General features: G+C 40.2%; 1 protein-coding gene across 2 annotated transcripts in view; it reads right to left on the bottom strand.

Annotated features, from left to right (window-relative positions):
• The window catches only part of Pde3a (phosphodiesterase 3A), a 266256-nt gene that overhangs the window by 9963 nt on the left and 232839 nt on the right, over positions 1-23454 (bottom strand). For both annotated transcript variants that reach the window (NM_017337.1, XM_063286623.1), the window contains exons 7-14: positions 17374-17459; positions 14807-14961; positions 13008-13145; positions 8197-8308; positions 4774-4887; positions 4422-4621; positions 3369-3572; positions 1853-2008 (exon numbers count right to left, since the gene is read on the bottom strand). In NM_017337.1, coding sequence (NP_059033.1) covers positions 1853-2008; positions 3369-3572; positions 4422-4621; positions 4774-4887; positions 8197-8308; positions 13008-13145; positions 14807-14961; positions 17374-17459 — 1165 coding nt within the window. The remainder of the gene's footprint in view (positions 1-1852; positions 2009-3368; positions 3573-4421; positions 4622-4773; positions 4888-8196; positions 8309-13007; positions 13146-14806; positions 14962-17373; positions 17460-23454) is intronic.

Here is a 23454-nt window from a genome sequence, read left to right as displayed (position 1 = left end):
GGGATTCACAAAGGTAAGTAACCAAGGAGTAGACCATTAGGCAAGTCAGCTTTCACCTGGCATCTAATACGAGGGTACTCTGTCCATAACCCAGAGAGTCACGGAAAAGTCCCTTGACATCACTCATCAGAGGAACTGCCCCCATGGCTAGGACACCCAGATGAAGACTTTGCTCCTTGGCTTTGTTAACCGTGTAGTCTTGAATTTTTGTTTCATGTTCAGGAAGGCGGGTAACGAGATTATAGATGTGCACCATGACTTCACCAGTGTTACGTATGGTTTGAACGGAAGGCTTCCGTACACTAGACAAGCATGCCACCAGCTGAGCCACATCGCTATGATGTTTGCCTATCACCTCAACTGCTAGAAAGCACAAACCATTTTCTTGCTCATTCAGGTCGCTATATAATCCTAGATTTGTTTGATATATATATATATATATATATATATATATATATATATATATATATATATATATATAGCTTCTGGTAATTTTATGGTTTTAATATTTTTTTAGAAAGTTCTGTCTTTAGCTGCCAAATAATTATGAGAATAAAAGTGACAGAAGATAAACAATAGCTTATCTGCAAAAATAAGGGGATTTACACAATTACAAGCCAGGGTATTTGAATTTTTCTTTTCTTTTATATTTCTCTGCATTTTAACATTTTAGTATTGATTGATAATATCATTACTAAAAAGGGCAATACACTATTTTTAAAGGCATAAATACTTTATTTTGTAGATGAATGTTGACTATATAGACCTTAAAAGTTTACTCTAACCCCTCTATATAAGAACCATTAATTATAAAGTACCCCATCCTGATGGGGCACCTTGAACACTAACAATTTTTATCTTCTACCATTGGCCTGAACTGTGTCCCCAGTAACTTGGACAGACTTGTTAGGTGACCCCCTGGCTCCTTTCTTCTGAGATTTGACCTCACACTGGAGCCCCAGCAGGTCCTGTCTCAGCCTCCCTTGCTGGGATTCTAAGCTTCTACCTCATGTCAGCTAACACTTGTGGTCTTTAGATCACTCCTGAAGAATTGAACACTTCTTATGCATCAGCTGTGTTATGTCCTTGACAGGATTTCCCTGCTGTACAGCAGTGTTGCGGAGTTAAAGTTGTACGTGTGGCTTTTAACATCCGACCACAGTCCCACATCATCTGTATTTCCCCACCCAGGGGTAAACATCTTCACTTTACGCATCCCCTGTGTCACTGATACTGTTCCATTATTCGTTCCATTTTCTTCCATGTTTTAGGAACTTGTTCAGAATGGTGAATACAGTTAGGACACTGTAGGCTTCCATGGGGGGCTGGACAACTGTGCTTATGAGTAGGTGGTGGCTTTGCAAGAGGTCTTAGGTTCTTGTGTCAAAGGGTCTGTGTGTCTGTAAGCATATGTGTATACATGTGTGAGTGCACGCACACACACACACACCTGCACCTTTTTAATGCACTGCTGTTATTTTGTTCTACTAACAAAGTGGTCAGTTGGTATTTTCCCTTCTACACATCTGAACCTGCCTGTACTGCAGTAACGAACCTGCAGAAGCTCGGCATTTACAGGGAATTAATAACATCTCAGTAAATCCCACTGCTATCCCAGCACCGCTCTCCAAAATGGCTGCAGAGAATTCTACCGCAGTGCTCAACAGTTTAGTTCATTTTCATACATGACATTAGAGAATTCCTGCTGAAGCTGTCCTGCGTATACCGGTGTAAGTATGACCACAAGGTGGATCAATCATGCTGTCACGGCTCTAGGGAAGCTTTGGTGAAAATGTACCCGGCATGGACGCACAAGGAAGCTTGTGGTAGATGATGTGGCTCTGCAAGTTACCTGCTCATAAAACTCGCTGGCGATGCCCTCCGTCCACCGCAGGTGGAGGTCCTTACATTTAGCAGGCCCGTTGATGTCAGCCAACTTTATACACATCTGACACACCAGGAGACGGTCGTTTTCATTGGTCCAATCTATCCCAACATCATCATTCACCTGTTTGAGGGACAAAAATAACATCTTCTGTCTCCATGTCTCACTTAAACATGAGAAACGACAACAGGATTTCATTATCTTCTTACTGCGTGGGGGTCAGAACGTCAAACACCAGAGTTTCAGACACTGGATCTAATCTCATCAGTTTTCAATAAAATGAAAAGTGTTGCAACTCATTCAAAATTGAAATAGTCAATGACAAAGTAATTAGTACTTACCGAACTTATAGGGAATCTTGTTAAAAGTTAGCATATAACACCAATTTCTATTAAATGGTAAAACTACAATAAGACGTTTTCTTTTGTATGTATATGTAAAAATATACTTGCAGGAGCATATGTGTGTATAAGGGTGCATATTGTGTGCATGTATGTGTGTATGCATACAGACATATATGTGTGTCTGTATGTGTGTATGTGTGCCCATGTGTATGTATGTATGCATGTGAATGTGCATGTATGCATGTGTGCATGTGTTTACGTGTTGTATGTGTGTATATGTGTGCATGTGTTTATGTATGTGTGTATATGTGTGCATGTGTTTATGTATGTGTGTATATGTGTTGTGTGTGTATATTTGTGTATGTGTGCATGTGTGCATGTGTGTATGTATGCATGTGTGTATGCATGTAGGCACATGAATGTACATGTATGTGTGTGCCGGTGCATGAATGTGCATGCGTGTGTCTGTGTGCTTTGTATATGTGTTCCTGTGTTTATGTGTGCCTGTGTGTACATGTACATGTATGTAGGCTAGGCATTTCCCCAGGAAGCTTTTTGAGACAATCTATCTCTTATTAGGCTAGGCTGCTGTCCAGTGAGACTCTGTGAGCCTCCTGTGTCTGCCTTCTCAGAGCTGAGGCACTCATGTCATAAACATGAGTACTATTAGGCTCAGTTTTTTATTTTTATTTTTTAAATGTGGGTTTGCATGGTCAAACTTAGGTCTTCATGCTGACAAAGCAAACACCCTACTGCCTGATGCTTTTCCCCTGGACCAAGTAAGACACTTTCTTGAATGAATACTTTGGCTTTTGTGTTTGAGACATCAAATTGTGCCCTTTTCATCTCCACCACTGTTGGATAACTCACCTCATACACTGTGGAAAGAACACATCGAACAAAGAGCAGTGGCAGCTGATACTGAGAGTTTATAGAACAAAGTCTCACACAGACAGCCAAGACCTCAACTTCTTGGACATCTAGCCTCAGAGTGATGCCTATCTGCCAGCACGTGGATAAATATTTCCACCATTATTTCCTCACAGAAACCCCATGGAAATCAAGTTTTGATCAGTGTTTTGATTCTAAGACACCTTTTAATGAAGGCACAAAATGAACACGGGTAGAGATCTGGTTACCTTGGCATTAAACTTGGCTACAAAGTCAAAGTGTTTCTTCAGGTCAGTAGCCAGAATTGCTTCAATGACTAGGAATCGGAAGTGCTTAAATTCCACATGGTCCAGGTTAACTAAGAAGTTATACTCCGGCCGGGACATGAAGAGATTCCAGGCTGCAGCTGCGTGATGGTTCTCCAGAACGGAACGGTCATTGTACAGCACGGCCTAGGGTGGAGAAGAGGCAGGAAGAGAGGGTCCAACTCTTTAAGTTAAAAAGGAATCACAAAGGACTGGAAGGCTTTAAAGAACATATTTTTATCTCTGCTATAAATAATCACTCTATTATCTTGAATACTGAAGCTCTTTTATTTTCTGGCATGTAAGTTTCTTTCCTTAAAACTTTTTTTAACAAATTTTTATATATCTTATATAGAAATTATACATTATATATTTATATTGTATATAAATTTTATATATTATATAAATATATTATATTATAATAAGATTTTATATATATTGTATAATATATTATATATTTATATATATAAATTATATATATAATTTTTTAAGAAATCTTTTGTTTAGGAAAACTTTGTTTAGGCCAAAAAAATTTTACCCTAATGCATAAGATAAGTGGATGATAAATTCCTACCAATGAAAATACATGCACTAGGAATATATGTGGCCATGAAAATACTTTGAGAGAGTAAGTTTTACATACAAAAAGTTCCATGAAGGAAAACATGGCTCTCTAGTCTTTCCAGAAGGGAATGTGAGTAAACCATCTTTGCTTTGATGAGACCATTCACTGCCAGTCATTTGCCTTGATTCTCCTCTAAGAAGCCAACCGAGAAAACACCTTTGGAGGTTAAATGTCCACCATGAACGTCTTGGTACAGACCATGACATCTTAGGGAATTACCAAGGCCTCTAAACATTCTCTCTGAGGACTAAGTACAGTTTGCTGTCTACAGATCTCGTTCCTCTTACAAGTCATATTTGTAAAGTTAATTTTATTCCAAAAAAAATGTGTAATCTAAATTACTATTTTCTCACGAAAATCAAAGCCTTTACCTGAGGGGCGCTAGTGGCAACCAGGAAAGCATTTGTCCTTCCTGGGTGATCGTAGTCATGCATGGCTGCAGCAACATACAGGGCCATCAACTCCAGGGCTGGAATATTTCCAGACAGGCATCCATATTTGTCATCTGGCACATGATACGCTTTGGAAAACACATATCCCATGTGTCCGTGTGTAAACCCACTGTCAGAATCTGAGGAGAGGAAGTGAAAGTGGAGGGCATACTTAAAAAGCTGTGAGCTGGAATGATCTGACTTGAAAATACAACGTACAAACCACAAACGCAACCCGCAATTGGAGTTCCTGGCTTTAGCAAGAAGCATAGACATGGTAGTTCATACACACCAGAGTCACTTGCCGAGCCGTGATCACCAATCACACTCGGGAGGCCAGGAATCGGCTGTGTTGTGAGATACCACACGGCGTGCAAAACATCAGTGGCGTGGATTCTGTTATGATCTGTATCAATGGGAAGGAGCGAGCACACGTCAGCTTGTGAACTCTGGGGTCCAAGGATGAAGACTGCCATCTACTGGGAACAAACTCCACCCTCACACTTCAACACTTCAGGGAAGGCCTGCTGGACTTTCTAGGACAGTGATTTCTGGAAATTCCACATCACTGCTATGGTGACAAGAAGCCACACCTTGGCATTTATTGTGAATGCCAATACCCTAAATGGAAAAGTCAGTGTCTAGATCTTCCAGAAGCCTATACATACAGGAACCTCACCGCCTACTGTTTACACTTCTGTCTCTTTGCTCCCCTACAGGAAAAACCATGCAGAGAAGCAGAAAGAAAGAAATTCATGGTAGAGCTAAAGCAGGCAGACCAATATTCTCAAAGACCTGAAATATCATCTTCCTTCTTTACCAGCAAAGATGCTCAGCTGAGGGGACCAATCACATCACCAAACACAGCATATCTCCTTTACCATTAGGAATAAGCAGGTCTCCACCAACCCCAACCTCACCAAGCAATCAATCATATGTACGTGACATAACATATGACAATATATCATATAGATGTGATATGACATATGACAATATATCATATATACATTTAATCACACTTCTAGTGAGTCATATATATATAGATTGTTATATCAACTTCTGCTTCATGAAGTTTCTTCCATAATCCTTTCCTTTCTAACGCTTCATCTAGATGAACTCGGACTACTCAGAGGACGGTCAAGTTTCATGCTCCCCTTTGCCCTGAATGGTAATACAGGTGGACTCTGGCTGAAGACTCCATCACTAAGATCTCAGTAGAGCCTCTTGTCACAGTTCATCTGATTCCATTTTCACTTTCCTTCTATAACCTTTTCATATCAATTGTGGATGCCTTTACAGGAACCCATCCGACAGGAGTCTTGGGAAGAGTAAGTGCTAAAATAATTTAAGCAGTGGATGTCTGCATTTGCAATTAAAGCTATAGCAAGCACAGCCTTTATTAGCTAACTTACACTACTCAAAGTGTGTAACTTCAATGCATAGAGGACATTATTATTTCAAAGCAGCACCACACAAGCTAAAGCTCCCCTGAGAGATGTCAATACATCCCTTTATGGAAATACAAGGGAGCTCAGATGGTGCAAGCAGGTTTGCTGTTTCTTTGTTTTTAACGTTCACTTATTTTATGTGTGTGCATATGCACATACACACCAGCACACCCTGGAGGTCAGAGAACAACTTGTGGGAGGAGTCAGTTCTCGCCTTCTACCATGTGGGATTGGCGGATCAAATTTTTGTCCTCTGCTCCGATGGCCAGCATCCTTACCCGCTGAGCCAACTTACTTGTGACACTACAGACAACACAGTATTCTAGGTCACAGCAATGTGGCATCATACATCACGGTATTTCTGTGCAATGTGGCTTCAAGGTAAATTCAACAGGACCCGCTGAGAGAGAACTAAAATGCATTTGGAAACAAAACAATAATCTGGAAATCCTGTCTGGCTATAACTGTCCTCTAGTTTTCCTGTGGCTTCCTTTCTGAAAACGTTTATTTATGTAACTCCTTAACCCTTGTGAGATCACTAGCATTTATGTCACTTGCTGGCATCTGACCAGGAGGAGTCCTGGGAAAGTCACATTAAAGGAAGTCAGGCTTATGGCCAGATCGCCCCCCAACCCCCACCATTAACCCCCTTTTCATCTCTTTCTTCCAACTTCCATGACCTCATCAGCCAGACTTTCCCAAAGGACCTAGTATCAGCAAGCACCCCTTTCCCCAAGCCAATCTGTCCATCTTGCCAATATGTAATTCTCAGCACGTCTCAGTGTCAGGCTGCACATTTTCTTCTCCATTCCTACCACACTATGGGCTAATGCATTTTCATGTGCTTGTTCTGTGGGAGTATTTTAAAATCATCACATGCTCTGTGCTAGCGTGGCTGTGCTCTTTAGACATACTTGCCAATTATTTGTGTCCAAGTATAAGCGTTTTTAAATTTTAGCTTTAACTTTTTTGTTGTTTTGGTTTGTTTCTGCTTTTAAGAAAGGGTCTCTCTGTACATGGTTCAAGCTTGTTTTAAATTTGTTATAGGCCCAGGATGACCTTGAACTTCTGGTCCTCCTAGGTCAGCATCCTGAGTGCTGATATTTCAGACATGTGTATTGTTTATGTGGCTCTGGGCATTGAACTCCTGACTTCATACTTGCTAGGCAAATTCTCTACCATATATGTGACACGCCCAGCTCTTCGTTTTGAGCCTTGGTAACTACAAAAGACATGAGGTTTTGAAGTTCAATGTGCCTAAAAGCAGACTTAAAAGGGAGAGCATGTTTCAAATGACACATGTCCAGTAATAGTGCATGGGTTATCAAAGCCAACACAAAGAACACATTCCTAAGACATGTTCAAATTAATAGACAGGATTGCTTCTTTATCTATGTATTTATTCCTTTGAAGCACCATGGAGATTCCACACTTCCTGCACTCGGGTCTTTGGGCGTTTTCTTTAGCTTTATACATTCTATTACATGTGTTGTATGATCATCATGCTTGCATGTGGTGATTGAGTGCATTGGATGTGAAGAATTAACCTCTTCTTTGCACCATGTCTTCATTATTAAAATTCTGCCAATAGTCTAAACTGGAATCCTTGGCTGTGCCCTCACCTTAGGATTTCCTATGTACCCAATTTTTAAAACTTTTCCGTTACCACATTTATACGTTTCTTCCTCTCTGTTGCATTAACTGAACCATCGTCTTCCAGTCACTCTAAAACTAGCCCGATTTGTCTCATCTTTAGAAAATATCAATTGTTATTGTTTTAGTTGTTAACCTAGTCAAATGCCATGAGAAAAGTTTAAATTCACTCAATAAAGGCAGGTGGTTATTTAGTGAGAATAAATTTAACAGTTAGTCTTACCTCAGTGGACAGGAAACCGGGAAGGGGAATAACATTTGAAGTATAAGTAAAGAAATATATCTAATAAAAATTTTTTAAAAATCCTACCTCAAACAACTATGAGAGATAGGAAAGCACATAGTCTAACCTTTTAAAAGTCATTATCCCATTTGATCCTCACCCTCATGTGAAGGAGACCTGATGACCCTATTCTGGGAACAGAAATGAGGCTAGAGGAAGTGTGTGAGGCTCCAGGTCTCAGATGCTGTGTGGTCAAGGAGACAAGCTTCTAGTAGTAGCCATCAGTACAATGAGTCACACAGAGTGCCCCCATGTGAGGTTGATGCCTTGACCACCCATTGCTTTCTGTAGGTCTGACAAGCATGCGCTGGATAATCTTACTTATACTCACAAGGAATGTCCCTGTAGCCGATCTCCAAAGCATGAAAGTAATTCATAAACTCCCTAACCGGGATTTTAAAGGCTTCAAAGAGCCCCATGTCTTCAAAGAGTCTGTATGACACCTGGAAAAGGGAAAGACAAGGCTTTGTAAGACATCACTCACTGTGCTAGAGAGGGAAGAGCTGAGAGTATGAGTCCATCAACCACGTAGATAGGCTGCCAGCAGCTATACTTCCACTGGGAACAATAAACACACTGAAGACTTCTGTGTCCTGAGCCCATGCAGTTCCTTACCATAGAGACTACATCATCTACAGTCAAGATAAATATTGTGCATAAATCAAATCCCATAGACATCCAAGAAGCCAAGGACCCCAGGAACACTAAGAACAATGCGCTGAGGTATTAAATTGAATGACTACTCAATGCTAGAAGATAATACACATGTGACACATGTTAATCCAGGTCTGGCATCACCACCTACAGTCCCAGCAGTTGGAGAGTTTGTAGCAGGAAGCTTGCCACGACTTTGACTCCAGGCTAGGTACAGAGTTCTTACTATTATTTTCATTATGATTGTTTTACACAGTATTTGAGCTACTGTGTATAAACACTAAGGAAGTTAGCAGGGCCTTTTGCTTCAACAATAATTAGGGTAACCATGGCCTGCCATGTATGTGTGCGTACATACATCCTCAAATGAGACCCTTACCCTAGTCTGTTGGCACATAATAATTCTGACAGATACTTCTCAGGGTACCTTTTGAGACTGATACTATGAATTGCCAATATCTGGCAGCAGAGGATGCTGAACACAGAGAAGTTGAGCAACTTGTGGATCACCCAGTTGACATGGAGCCAAGCCAGAAGCCACAGTGTGCATGTTAGTTTTAGAGTAGTCTTAACTGCTTCAAATCCCACAACTACGATTGGGAAATCAAGATGGTTAGAACTTAAAACCACTACAATGATTTCGTAAGATTAGAAAAAAAAAGAATGAAAGAAACAGGGTCTCACAGTACAGCTCTGGCTGGTGTAGAGTTCACTCTATAGACCAAGCTGGCCTCAAACTCACATACACACACAAAATTCCCTTACCCTTGCCTCTCAAGCACTGGGACTAAAGGCAGGCATCACTATGCTCAGCCTTCCCATGTGTCTCTTAAATCCTTTGACAGATAAACTAAAGAGATAGGTAGTAGGCTACTCTAGAGTTTAATTATACAAGAGGACATTGCTATCAGGGTGCCATCAAAATCAACAGCCTAGTATGTCATATGCAGTCATCCCAAACTCATGAAGTAAGAATCATGAACTTGGCCAACTATGTGTATCAAAAAAGCAAAAATATAATTTAAAATCTGAAAGCTGTAAAAATGACTCAGTGGTTAAGAACACTGGATACTCCCGCAGAGGACCCAGGATCAACTCCCAGAACCTACAGGGCATCACGACCGCCTGAAACTCAAGTTCCAAGAGATCCAATGCTCTATTCTGGCCTCCACAGATACTAGACAAATAGGTGCTATACAGACATACATGCGGTATAAACACTAATACTCATAAATAAAATAAGATAAATTAATCTTTGCTAAAATAAACATGTAAACCATCCAGATGCAAAGAACTCAGCAAGGCCAGGAGCTGTGGCCATCATGGGTATGGATCTTCAAAAACATTCATGAAGTGAGACTTGGTCCTGTGGAGTCTCAGACAAAAGTCTACCCATGCTAATTTATTTCAGCTGTCCTAACATCTCACTAAAAGTGGTGTGGAAGTCAGGGGTGGGGCGAGGGCATGTCTCCATAATCAGAAAATTATGGCTTTCAAACTTATAAACTCAAAGGTGTAATCTCAGAAGGAAGTACTTAGCAAGACAATTGAAACTGTGTTCCCTCAGAAGTCCTGTGCTCCATGAATGTGGCAGAGCCTGTCTTGGTAGGTGACTGGTGGGTAAGCTTTGAGATTCAACAGTTAATTTCCCCAAGTGCTCTTAAGGTCCGCTAGTATCCATGACTCTCAAACAGATCGGACAGCTGGGAGTGCTGTTTGCTGGCACAACCCGTGCTTAGCACACTGGATTCAATGCCTACCTAACAAGACAACAAGAAAGGTCTCTACCTCTAAGACCACCAAGGAACACCAGCCATTTGTACTGGTTTCTATATTGTTACTGTGCCACAAAGCTAACAGCTATCAAGGTTACTTTGCTATGTGGTCACTCTTCCTTTGGAGCATTGAATGATGTTATGAGGGAATGTGTTTTATGGGTGGGTTGCTGGAAAGTAGCTGAATGAAATTCAGAGCCTGAACTTCTGAAGGCTAATCTCAAACTGTTTCCTAAAGTCTAATGTTCATATATATATATGAAAGAAAGAAAAACAGAAAAATAAAGAAAGGAATGAAGGAAGGGGAAGGCTTGAAGGGAATGGAAGGGATGGGAACAAAAGAGAAGGGAAGGAAAGAGAAGAGAGTGAAGTACCAAGTTGGTGTTGTGACATAAACTTTCAATTCTGGCCCTTAGGATGTGGAAGCAGGAGGATCAGGAATTCAATGTGATCTTTAGTGACATAAAATATTTGACCCCAGCCTGCGGTACATAAGCCCTTGTCTCAAAATCCAACAAAACTCAAACCGATTAACCAACCATCCACTACCACTACCACTACCGCCACCACCACCAATAATAACACCACCACCAGCAATAACAAAAGCCTAAACCAAAGTTTCTCTGAAAATCAGAGACTAACAAACACACATGGTATCTGCCATCTGAAACCCCAGAACTTTGGAGACTGAGGAAAGAAGACTATCATGAGTCTGAGGTTAGCTGGAACTATGGAAGGAGTTCCAGGTAGGCTAGCCTGTGCTACAGTATGACACTGTTTTAAGGAGAGAATAAAAAACCTGTGGGGAACCTGTAACATGGATCAAGGGCAAGATTGTTTGAGAATTTTCTCATCCTTCCTGCATCCACTGCATGCAAGCTCTAGTGGAAGGAATGATCCTGCCTTGACCACCGCTATTCTTCATGACATGATATATTACTTGCCTGTTTCCAGAACAGCCTTGCTCTCAGAGTCAATCCAATTTTGCAATTGGATTCAAACACTCCTAGGAGGAAAAACAAATTCTCACACTAAGGTAAATGGGATACAGTGGCTGCCCTGAGCTTGCTAAGGTCAGTGAGCCTTATAGACCCTGCTTAGCATGAAGACTGCAGGAAGAGGTAATGGATGGAACTCTCAACTCCTAACCAACATAGCTGCCTACATGGCCAGGATAAAGTCTAGCGAAGGGGCAAGGGCATATAATGCAGATGGTAATTAGCATCTGCTAATACTGAGAATGATTCTCATCAATGTGGGCTGTGCCTTGATCCCACTGAAGCGTTTTTGTTGATGTGGCTGTTTTTGAGGTAGGGCTTCATGGAGCCAAGGGTGACCTAGAACTCACCAGCATCAGCAGTCTTCCTGAGTGCCATACTCATACCCATGTTTTAAATATATATTGATATATCATCATATCACCTATTGGATTTTGCATATAATTTTTATTTTAATTCATGTGCATTACATGTTTGCCTGCATGTGTACACGTGCACCAAGTATACACCTGGTACCCACAGAGTTCTGAAGAGGACACCAGATCACCAGAAATACAGTTACAGGTGGTTGCAAGCCACTATGTGAGTACTAGGAATTAAATCTGCATCTTCAGCAAAAGTAGCAACTGGTCTTAACTAGTGAACCTGAATTCTATATATTTTGATAGTTATTTTATTACACAACCAATTCATCACTTGGCTTCAATTTTTGAATAAAAATATTAAAATGTTTTCCTAATTTTCAGACGTTTCCTTTCCATGTCCACCATCCAATCCTTCAATAGGGGAGTCTTGAGAGGGTCTTTCCTTACAGAAACAAGACTAACATATTTGTCAAGCACTCCAGCCAGGCAGTCTGCATTTCCTGTAAAAGACAGTGATGGTTTGATTTTCAAACACACACAACTCTGATATCTCACAAGCTAGTAGTGGAGATACATATTTCTTCAAAGTATCTTATCTTTCACGAGGCCTAAGCACCGTGAAACTCAGAAGTTAAAACAATAGTCACCACATACAATTATAGCAATTGATTCGTCAGAAACAGGAGTTTCCTTCCTGGGGCCCAGCCAGTTTCTCTTTGATACGATTCTAGGAACTTTGGTTACCAGTCCATCTTGCTTATCTATACCTGCTTCTGTTTCCTTTATCTTCAACCACCAACCAAAAAAATTACACAGGCTGGACCTAGGCCTACACACGTAGCAGAGGTACAGGTTGGTCTTCATGTGGGTCCCAAACACCTGGAACAGGGGCTGTCCCAAAAGCTGTTGCTTGAACATGGGATATGTTCTTCTAGCTGGGCTGCCTTGTCTGGCCTCAGTGGGAAAGGATGCACCTAGCCTCACAGAGACTTGAAGTGCCAGGGTGTGGGGATAAGCAGGGCTCAGAGGAGAAGAGGAGATGGGGGAAGGATTGTGGGACGGGGTGACTGGGAGGGGGTCAGTGATTGGGATGTAAAGGGATTTTAAGTAAAATTAAAATTATATTTTATAAAAGAATTACATAGTACCCTACATGTAGACTACGATATTAATTTGATACCCCAGTTTCTTTGGACAGCACACAGCCATAGAACTTACCAGGTGTTCTACCATAAATTTCATGTCTATCTGTACGTCTGCCCACAGGTGCTGAGAATATACTGAGGAGTTTACAAACCAGCAAACTGTTTCTCCTGTGTTTCAAGTCAGCCACTTGAATACATTTCTTACCTGGCTCAGAATACGGCCACATTTTCTTCCTATGTTTTCCACTAAATCAAAAATTGGAAAATTCCAGGTGTTCAACTGATCCATAATTGAATCCAGGTTATCCATGACCAGGGGTTCTGGAGCAAGAATTGGTTTGTCCTGTAATGGAGATGAAGATATTTGGACCACATATAGCTTTCCTATTTAAAAAAAAGATCACTTTGTTAAACTTAAGAAACAACTACATCTATCCAAAGTAAGTCTGTGCGTCAGGAAACAAACACACAATTAGGAAGAAATGAGCCCAGAATTAAGAGGCCAGCATTGAAGCTGGTTCAGACAGGTTTTTATGTGGTTTGGTGCCTGCTTGCCTCTCACTACAGCCCAGCCTAACACAGACATAGCACCCAAATGTGAGCTTAATTCCTATAGCGCCAATGGCTAGATTCTTTAATGAAGACTGAAGAACTTTGGAAAACTTGGATATTGTTCCTAACCCTTTTTCTTTCTATACTTCAGTAAATGTGTCTGAGATGCAACACCTGGCTTATGTTGGACCCTTGACTGACATGCATGAGGAGGATGAAGCCTTCCTTCCTCTGCTTTAGCTGCATTTAGATTTGAGCCAATCATATCACCCTTATCCCTGGAGAATGACAGCTGTCATTTCTCACAGGAATATCGTTTCATCCCCGAGACCTGCTCTCCCTGAAACACTTCGTCTACATAAATGCAAGGCCATTTAGTGTACATGTCCTAAGTCAGGATACTCATATCTTCCCACTGCCACAAATATTTTATAAAGTAAATAAAGTGAAGAGAAGAAAACATTCATAATTTTTTTTAATCTGAGAAACTGCTTTAAAGTGCAAGTAGCAGAAACATAATGAAAGAAAAACTCTAACAGTGGCAGCAGATTACGGTCAGGCCAACTACTCTCTGTCCTTGGCAGCTGTGCTTAACCTCTCTCAAACATGCACCAGTGAGTGTCTTCATACCAGATATGTCACCATCAAAGGACCTTTGAGAATCAGTAAAAATCTGATCTAATACAGCAAGGAAAACAAATACCAGCTCATGTGGCAATCAAGGGGGCATCAAAGGTAAAACAGAAGATGCCCTAAGAAAATCAGCCAATCAACCCCTCTTTCTAATATTACTTTATCATTTAATTTTATTAGTTTATTAATTTTCTTCTCTTTCTTATTCAGTTTTTTATTATGTTGTTTGTACTCATATGCAAAGGATGAATTCCTGGGGCTAAGGAGATGGCTCAGCAGAGAGGACCTTGCTACGTAATCATGGCAGCTTGAGTTTGATCTTCACAACAGACTTTAAGAAATAAGTGTGGTGGATTGTGTGACTTGCAATGTCAAAGATGGGTACATAGAGAAAGGTGGGTTCCTAGGGCTTGGTGTCTAGCTGCCCAGCCTTCTTATTGAGCTCCAACCCAGTGAGAGTCCTTATCTTAAAACAAAGTAGATGGAACTTTAGTAAAAACACCAACAGTTGTCCTCTGACCTTCATTCCCAAGTGTGCTCACCTGCATGTGCACCTGCAGACACAAGTGCACACACAGACACACACACATGCACACACATGGACACATTTATTCTTTTCATTACCCAATAAAGGAATCATGGAGAAACCAGCATGCTCAGAGAGAGGAAGACTGTAACAGTACACCTGAAGGCCACAGACATGTGGTTCCAGAGGAATGCGGTTATAAACCTAAAGACAGCAGGATCTATCCTCAAGCCAGTCTGTGTGGGGGAAGCAAGTTCTCATGGAAATGAATGAGTTTAGTGATATGGGGCTACCAGGAAGATCATGGTCTGGGGAGTATAGGTGCCACAAGCCGATGCTTTCCTCAGTGGCTCTCTCTGGCACTCGGCTTCCTCATCATTCTGCAGGATGTCGCTGCTGTCACTGTTGTTGTTGGTCTCATAATCAGAGGTAACTTGAGAAGTATCATCTGCAATTGAGAGAGAAAGGCCTGTGATGAGAGACCGATGATGTGGAAGGGCCACAGAAAAGTAAGTCCCTCAAAAACATTACCATGTGATGACGTATTTAGAGAGACTGTGCCTTTGTGGGTCTCTATGCCGAGAACATTGTGGAGACTAGATGAGAATGTTAGATCTCTTGGAATTGGAGTTATAGACAGTTAGTAAACCACCAAACATGGGTGCTGGGGTCATAACTCAGGTTTTTCTGGGAGAGCAGTTCATATTCCCATACTCAGTGCAACCTCTCCATCCCCCAAATACATTTTGAAACCTAATAAGTAAAGGGGAATTAAGATGTGTGATTTATGTGACATTCAGTAGCTCTCAATGATACCTTTTAGATGAGTCATTTGTATTAAAACAATACATTTAAATTTCTTCCTTTTTTTGTCCTCCTCCTCCTCCTCCTCCTCCTCCTCCTCCTCCTCCTCCTCCTCTGAGTTGCATTTCCTAGCTGGATTTAAAATTCTATCCTTCCATTGCATTAAGCCAGGAAGCAGTTGACAGCATATTAATTATGGGTAGATGGGATGGGATGGGAATGATTGTGTTGACACACTTTGGAATGAGTGGTCTACAGAGCATGAAGTAGTGACTTACATCCTGAATGGACAGATCTCAGGAGTATAGCCCAGGTCCTTGTTGTCTGGGCTTCCTCCTTCTTTAGATTGCTCCATCATCTCACCCTCCAGTTAGTGGCCAACTGATAGACAGAATCCAACCTGAGAAAACCAGTTGTCTAAAGACTATGCTTCTAAGCAGTCACAGGGAAGAAAGAGCTGCTTGTATCATGGTGTCAGTGTTCTCTTTTCTTCCTGGTTTCTAATGTAATTGTTTGCAGGGTAAAATTAGGGAGCATGAGCAGCATGAGAAGGCCACTGACTGGGTACAGTTCCTTATCTGTGGAGAACATGGAGACACTACAGTGGAGGGCCATGGTGCTATGAGAGCCCTCCAAGGTACCTAATCTGCTCCACTCACTCTGCCCGCCCTGGGAGACTTGGAGGAACATCCCAGGTCTTCAAAAGACTACACAATAATCACACCAGTAATTTTCCCTTGACGGCTCCTTGCCCTTTGTACATTGCTATACAATATTCTCATAGAAAACAAATTATGTCAACAAATTTTGTCTGACAGTATCTAGCAAGAAACATTGACCAGGACATATAATTATCTCTGATGGTGGCGTGGCCTTACGCTCTATAGTTCATAGATACTTAGTTGTCTGTCTTGTATACGTCCAGCACAGTAAAAGCAAGTCCACAGAGCTACAGCAACAAAAGTAATTAAGACAACAACGTCACAAGCTACTTATGGTGACTCCATACTTCAATGAGAAATAAGTGCATCGTATGGTTTATTTTTCATTTTTTAAAAATTTATTTTTGTCTGTATTTCATCTGTATGTATTTCTCTCTATGTGCTGTGTGTATGCGGTACCCAAAAAAGGTCTCAGGGAGCATCAGATCTTTGGAGTTGGAGTTGCATGTGGTTACTGAGCCACTTGATATGGAGTCAAACTTAGCTCCTCTAGAAGGGCAGGGCGTTCTCATAACTTCTAAGCCATCTCTCCATCTCCTTCACATGCTTTATTTAATCTCTAGGTAATCTTGTGCGGTGGATAGTTTTGTTATTCTTTCATTCTGCAAATGAAAGAACCAAGATGCAAAAACGTAGGCAACGCATGAGCAGGAACGGCAGAAAGATGATCTAGGCTGCAGTACCTCAAGGGAAAAAAGTCTATGTTAGTATGAACAGTGGTACAATCAGGGTCGTATCTTAGTGTCTGGGTTGTAGTCTCACTAGAGCATGCTAGGACAAGCAGCCCTCTAATGGACAAGGCATCAAGATGAGTCACCATTTATATACAGTATCACATGTACATATAGTTCTATACACTATACAAAAGGGCCTCTAACTTTTAAAATAATGTACATTTGTGTGCAAAGTACAAAAATGTTTGGGAGAGTCCCAGACCAAAACTTTGCTGAGTTAAATTTAGATAGCGGGTTGAGAACTTTTTTATTTCCTTCTTTGTCTTTTTAAATTTACATATTTGGGGCTAGAGAGATGGCTCAGAGGCTCAGAGTATTTACTGTTCTTGGACAGGAAGTTCAGTTCCTAGCACCTACATCAGGTGGATCACAGTCGCCTGTAACTTCAGCTACAGGGATCCATGGCCCAACTCTGACCTCCGTGGGTTTTACACTCATGTGAATAATACCACCACCTCCACAAACACATAGACAATTAATACTTTAAAAGTTAATATTTATACATTTGACAAAAAAGCCTGGAATTCAAGTTGATCAGGAGGAAAATATAAAATAAAGTGAATTGTATTTTGAGCAGCAGAATCCAAACTAGTGTATTACCTGTTCTGTTTGGTTTCTGCATGGCTGGGCCACTTCTCTCTGAAGGTCCATCAGCAGGATTCCCTTGTGAGTAAGGTCTGCCACAGCTGAAAAATGTTGGGAAAGCCATAAATACCTCTGCACATTTTAAAACCCTTGAGAACATAGTATCATCATAAACATCAACTGTTCTTTGTCTTGGTCTTTCATTGCTGCAAGCAAAACACTGAGATCTATACCTCATGGAGGAAGGACTCATGTTAGCTTCTGGAATTGGGGGTATCAATCCATGTAGATCCATTTCTACTGCTTTGAGACAGAGCTGAGACAACATAGTGTAGTGACATAGTGTGGCTTATATCATGGCTTACATGATGGCTTACATCAATCATGGCTTACATCATGGCTTACATAAATCATGGCTTACATCATGGCCTACATCGTGACTTACATCATGATTTTCACCATGGCTTACATCATGGCTTATATCATGGCTTACATCATGACTTATATCATGGCTTATATCATGGATTACATCATGGCTTATATCATGGCTTATATCATGGATTACATCATGACTTATATCATGGCTTATATCATGCTTTACATGATGGCTTACATCATGACTTACATCATGGTTCACAGAAAGCAAGAGAGAGCTAAGGAGCCACGGATTAGAAACACCATTCAAGGCACAATTAGGAACCTAACTCCTCCAATGAGGCTCTCATACAACATTTCCAGCATCTCCCAACAATTTGTCCAGTTATAAGGATGTCAATAGATGAATCCAATAAGTTAGAACACTCAGGATCTAGCTATTTTCCAGGATTCTCTGTGTGCCAAACTGAAATCACAACAACCACTATAATAAAAATATCACAGTCTTATGCTGGGAGTCTAATGGAGAAATTCACTTTAATATCACAGTCTTATGCTGGTGAGTCTAATGGAGAAATTCACTTTAATATCACAGTCATATCCTGGTGAGTCTAATGGAGAAATTCACTTTAATATCACAGTTGTACCCTGGTGAGTCTAATGGAGAAATTCAGTTTAATATCACAGTCATATCCTGGGTGTCTAGTGGAGAAATTCACTTTAATATCACAGTCGTATCCTGGTGAGTCTAGTGGAGAAATTCACTTTAATATCACAGTCGTATCCTGGTGAGTCTAGTGGAGAAATTCACTTTAATATCACAGTCATATCCTGGGTGTCTAATGGAGAAATTCACTTTAATATCACAGTCGTATCCTGGGTGTCTAGTGGAGAAATTCAGTTTAATATCACAGTCGTATCCTGAGTGTCTAATGGAGAAATTCATTTTAATATCACAGTCGTATCCTGGTATGTCTAATGGAGAAATTCAGTTTAATATCACAGTCATATCCTGGGTGTCTAGTGGAGAAATTCACTTTAATATCACAGTCATATCCAGGGTGTCTAATGGAGAAGTTCACTTTAATATCACAGTCGTATCCTGGTGAGTCTAGTGGAGAAATTCAGTTTAATATCACAGTCATATCCTGGTGAGTCTAATGGAGAAATTCACTTTAATATCACAGTCGTATCCTGGTGAGTCTAGTGGAGAAATTCACTTTAATATCACAGTCATATCCTGGGTGTCTAGTGGAGAAATTCAGTTTAATATCACAGTCGTATCCTGGGTGTCTAGTGGAGAAATTCAGTTTAATATCACAGTCGTATCCTGGGTGTCTAGTGGAGAAATTCAGTTTAATATCACAGTCGTATCCTGGGTGTCTAGTGGAGAAATTCAGTTTAATATCACAGTCGTATCCTGGGTGTCTAATGGAGACATTCACTTTAATATCACAGTCGTATCCTGGGTGTCTAATGGAGAAATTCACTTTAATATCACAGTCGTATCCTGGGTGTCTAATGGAGAAATTCACTTTAATATCACAGTCATATCCTGGGTGTCTAATGGAGAAATTCACTTTAATATCACAGTCATATCCTGGTGAGTCTAATGGAGAAATTCACTTTAATATCACAGTCATATCCAGGGTGTCTAATGGAGAAATTCACTTTAATATCACAGTCGTATCCTGGTGAGTCTAATGGGGAAATTCAGTTTAATATCACAGTCATATCCTGGGTGTCTAGTGGAGAAATTCACTTTAATATCACAGTCGTATCCTGGGTGTCTAGTGGAGACATTCACTTTAATATCACAGTTGTATCCTGGGTGTCTAATGGAGAAATTCAGTTTAATATCACAGTCGTATCCTGGGTGTCTAATGGAGAAATTCACTTTAATATCACAGTCATATCCTGGGTGTCTAATGGAGAAATTCACTTTAATATCACAGTCATATCCTGGTGAGTCTAATGGAGAAATTCAGTTTAATATCACAGTCATATCCTGTGAGTCTAATGGAGAAATTCACTTTAATATCACAGTCATATCCTGGGTGTCTAGTGGAGAAATTCACTTTAATATCACAGTCATATCCTGGTGTGTCTAATGGAGAAATTCACTTTAATATCAAAGTCATATCCTGGTGAGCCTAGTGGAGAAATTCACTTTAATATCACAGTCATATCCTGGTGTGTCTAATGGAGAAATTCACTTTAATATCACAGTCGTATCCTGGTGTGTCTAATGGAGAAATTCAGTTTGTTTTATGTGCACGTGCTGACGGGTGATCCTCTTTGGAGAGTGGTTGATCAGTAAAGGAACTTTGAACTTCATCTAATTCTCATTTTCCTTCTCTTTCTCCTTTTCAGTCCATATATTTAAGGTAAAATGCTGGTAAAGTTGTTAAAATTTTAAAAAATACTGGAACAACTGCCATTTATGAAGTGGACCTGAAGTTCCTGGTTCATGTTTGGCTATGACCATCTTCTCCAATAACTTTAGAGCATTGCTGTTTTATTTATTTCTTAGAAATAGGATAGTCAACTTATAAACAGTTTTTAGTAAAAGGACAGCAAAAGTTAAAACAGAATGACAGTATATTATTTTTATTTTTTGTTCTAAATAAATTTATTTATTTACTTTATATTTTTCAGTCCTCCTTTAAGGCCTTAAGAAAACAAACAGAGAGGGACATTTTGGAAAAAAAGTGGATGACTGATTATACACACAGTTGTTGAAAAAAATAAATTAGCCAACAGGATCTGTGGACAACCAAGAGGATGGAAGTTTCCGGAGGAGTAAATGGTGCCCCCTCACAGAGCAAGGTAAAACACAAAGATAGATATGTTCTATTTTCTCAACAACCAGACTATTTTACAAGTCCAAAGGTAATCCCTCCACACCTACTAAGTTCCAAATTAGCCTCTCCTTTCCATCTTGTTAACTACCTTATGATCAGATTTTAACCTTCTATTTTTGTGGCTGAGCTCTTCCTTTCTACATCATATTAAAAAACTCAGGAGAGAACTTTTTGGTTTCATGGTTACTTAAACTCCAAGATTAGCCAGCGTAATGGGGAAGAAATTACTTTAACATCCAATGTTTACTATCTAAATGTCTCATTATTTTCTCAAGTGTACATATAATGAAGTTGTACGTGACAGTATACTGTCCTACTAAGTAAATTTAGTTTTCAACCCTCAAATATAAACAGAAAAGCATTATATAGGGTTTATTTCTAGTGAGGAAATTTGCCTTAGGGAATAAAAAGAAAAGAAAAAGAAAGTGTGTGTTAACTTATGACTTCTAATCCTGTGTGAAAGCTGAGAGAGGGAAAAGTTTTCAATGCCGGATAGTACCTAAAGAACGATATAAGTTACTAGTTTAAATACAGCAGCTCCAGTTCAAAAAAGAAAGAAAGAAAGAAAAAGAAAACAGACAAAAAGAAAAGAAAAGAAGCTTGCGCTTGTTGCAAAGGCATTACAACAGCCAAGAGACTAGGGTTCAATGCCAAACCCTTCGAGTTCAGCAGGGGAAACCACAATAATTAGTCGTGTGTTTCTGGAGCATTCTGTGACTACATGGGTGGCTGCCTTGAAGGGAATAATAAAACCTGGTTTGGATTATACATTTATAAAGCCCAAACAAATAAAACACACATTACTAGACTTCTAAACATTGCTGAACAAGGAGACAAAGAAATCTCTCTCTCTCTCTCTCTCTCTCTCTCTCTCTCTCTCTCTCTCTCTCTGAAAAACCTACAACATTCTTCCCTCTTAAAACAACCAAAACAGTCTTGGAGTAGCAAAGCTGGGCAGGTCATAGACTTTTTCCTGAACACCCCCAGCTTTTCTTTAAGATGATTATTTCTCACAAGTCTTGAGGGAGGGAGGGTGAGCCCCTAGGAAAAGCCAGAAGCAGATGTTCTTAACCCAAATTACTCTGCTGGGTTTTATCCTGGCTTAGGGTGTAGAACAAAGAACAATGCTTCCCTCAGCAAGTCTGCCTAATGTCAGATGCTCGAACAATTACAGGGTGTTAACCTACAGGAATTGGCGCTGGAGTCCAGCGAACTCGGAGACATGGACATGAAACAGACCAAGAACTGGGAGACTCGGGCACAGTGAGTGTGATGTAGCATGTCCCCTAGACATTTAACTGTACAGGAGCACTGGCAAGATGGTTGTGCAGGGTGAAAATCCCACAGAAAACCAATGTGGGAAGAGCTTGGGTATTAGAATAATATTTTCTCTGGTCTTTGTCCAACAAGCAAGATTTGGTATTTTTTCCATTTAAAAGTAGTAGTAGAGCGAATGAAAGCAAACATAAAGATGATAAAATAAATGGCATTTATTTATCTTAAGGCAGTAAAATTTGGGTGAGGAGTGATCCCCAGGTATTATGTGTTCTAGTCTTGTTCAATAGTCTGTGGTGTTTGGACCTGGGGCGGGTGGGATCCTTTAAGAGGAGAGGTGGTCCTCAGGAAAAGTAGGTAGGTCATGGGACAGAGTTCAAATGGATATTGGGAGCAGCAACCTCTCTTTCTCTGTCATTTTCCCTTAGAGCAAAATATCCTCAGGGGATACATGCAAGTGCGCGCGCACACACACACACACACACACACACACACACACACACACTCACACACACTCACACACACTCACACACTCACACACACACTCACACACACTCACACACACTCACACACACTCACACACACTCACAAACTCACACACACACTCACACACTCACACACACACTCACTCACACACACTCACACACACACACTCACACACACACACACTCACACACACACTCACACACATACACACACACACTCACACACATGCCAAACACCCATATACTAAAAATAAAAGTGAGTAAATCCTTAAAAAATATTTAATACTAAGATCAAGGATCCAAAAAAAAGACATTCCTGGAGAAGAATAAAAGTGTGTTTGGCACTAATTCGATGTGTTTCCTATTAATGGACCATTTTGGCAAAACTAATTACACCAGGCACATTAAGATCTTCTTCAATCATCCTCTGATAATTCTTTGTAATTAGTTTCTTTTTATTTCCTCTTCCTCTCCTTCCTTCTTTTTTCCCTCCCTCCCACCTTCCCACCTTTACCCTCCCTTTTGGAAAAATGGTTTCCAGGCTGCCCTTAGACTTACTATGTAAATTCAAGCGTCCTTGAACTCCCAACAATCCTCCTGAGTGCTGGGATTACAAGCATGGGTCCCATGACCAGCTTATAAGTCTGTTTCTTTGTGATGTTAAGGATAAATAGTTTGCTTAATTTCATTTGGGGAACCTTGAGTCCAGCCATAATGTATTATGTGTCATTAGAACATTTTGAAAGAATTAAAATGTGACACATACATTTCAGGTAAAATGACTTAAGAATAGTATAAAATAGTCAGAGGACAACAGATAAAAACATAAAAAAAATCAATGAAATAGTCAACTAAATCAGATTACTTGATGTGATTTAAAATAATATATTTGATTTAAAAATTCAAACTTTTTTTATTTTTATTTATATGTATGAGAGTATGTACACAAGAATGCAGGTGGCCTTGCAGCACAGAAGAGGATTCAGATCCCCAAAAAAAAAACTTGAGTTACAGGTGGTTGTGAGCCACCTAATGTGGGTGTCTGGAACCCAAGTAAGGTCCTCTATAACTGGCACTCTTAAGCCCTGATCCATGTC

Source organism: Rattus norvegicus, chromosome 4 (genome assembly GCF_036323735.1).
Source record: "Rattus norvegicus strain BN/NHsdMcwi chromosome 4, GRCr8, whole genome shotgun sequence".
In the NCBI taxonomy this organism is placed as follows: Eukaryota; Metazoa; Chordata; class Mammalia; order Rodentia; family Muridae; genus Rattus; species Rattus norvegicus.
This window is presented reverse-complemented; position numbering and strand designations above follow the sequence as displayed.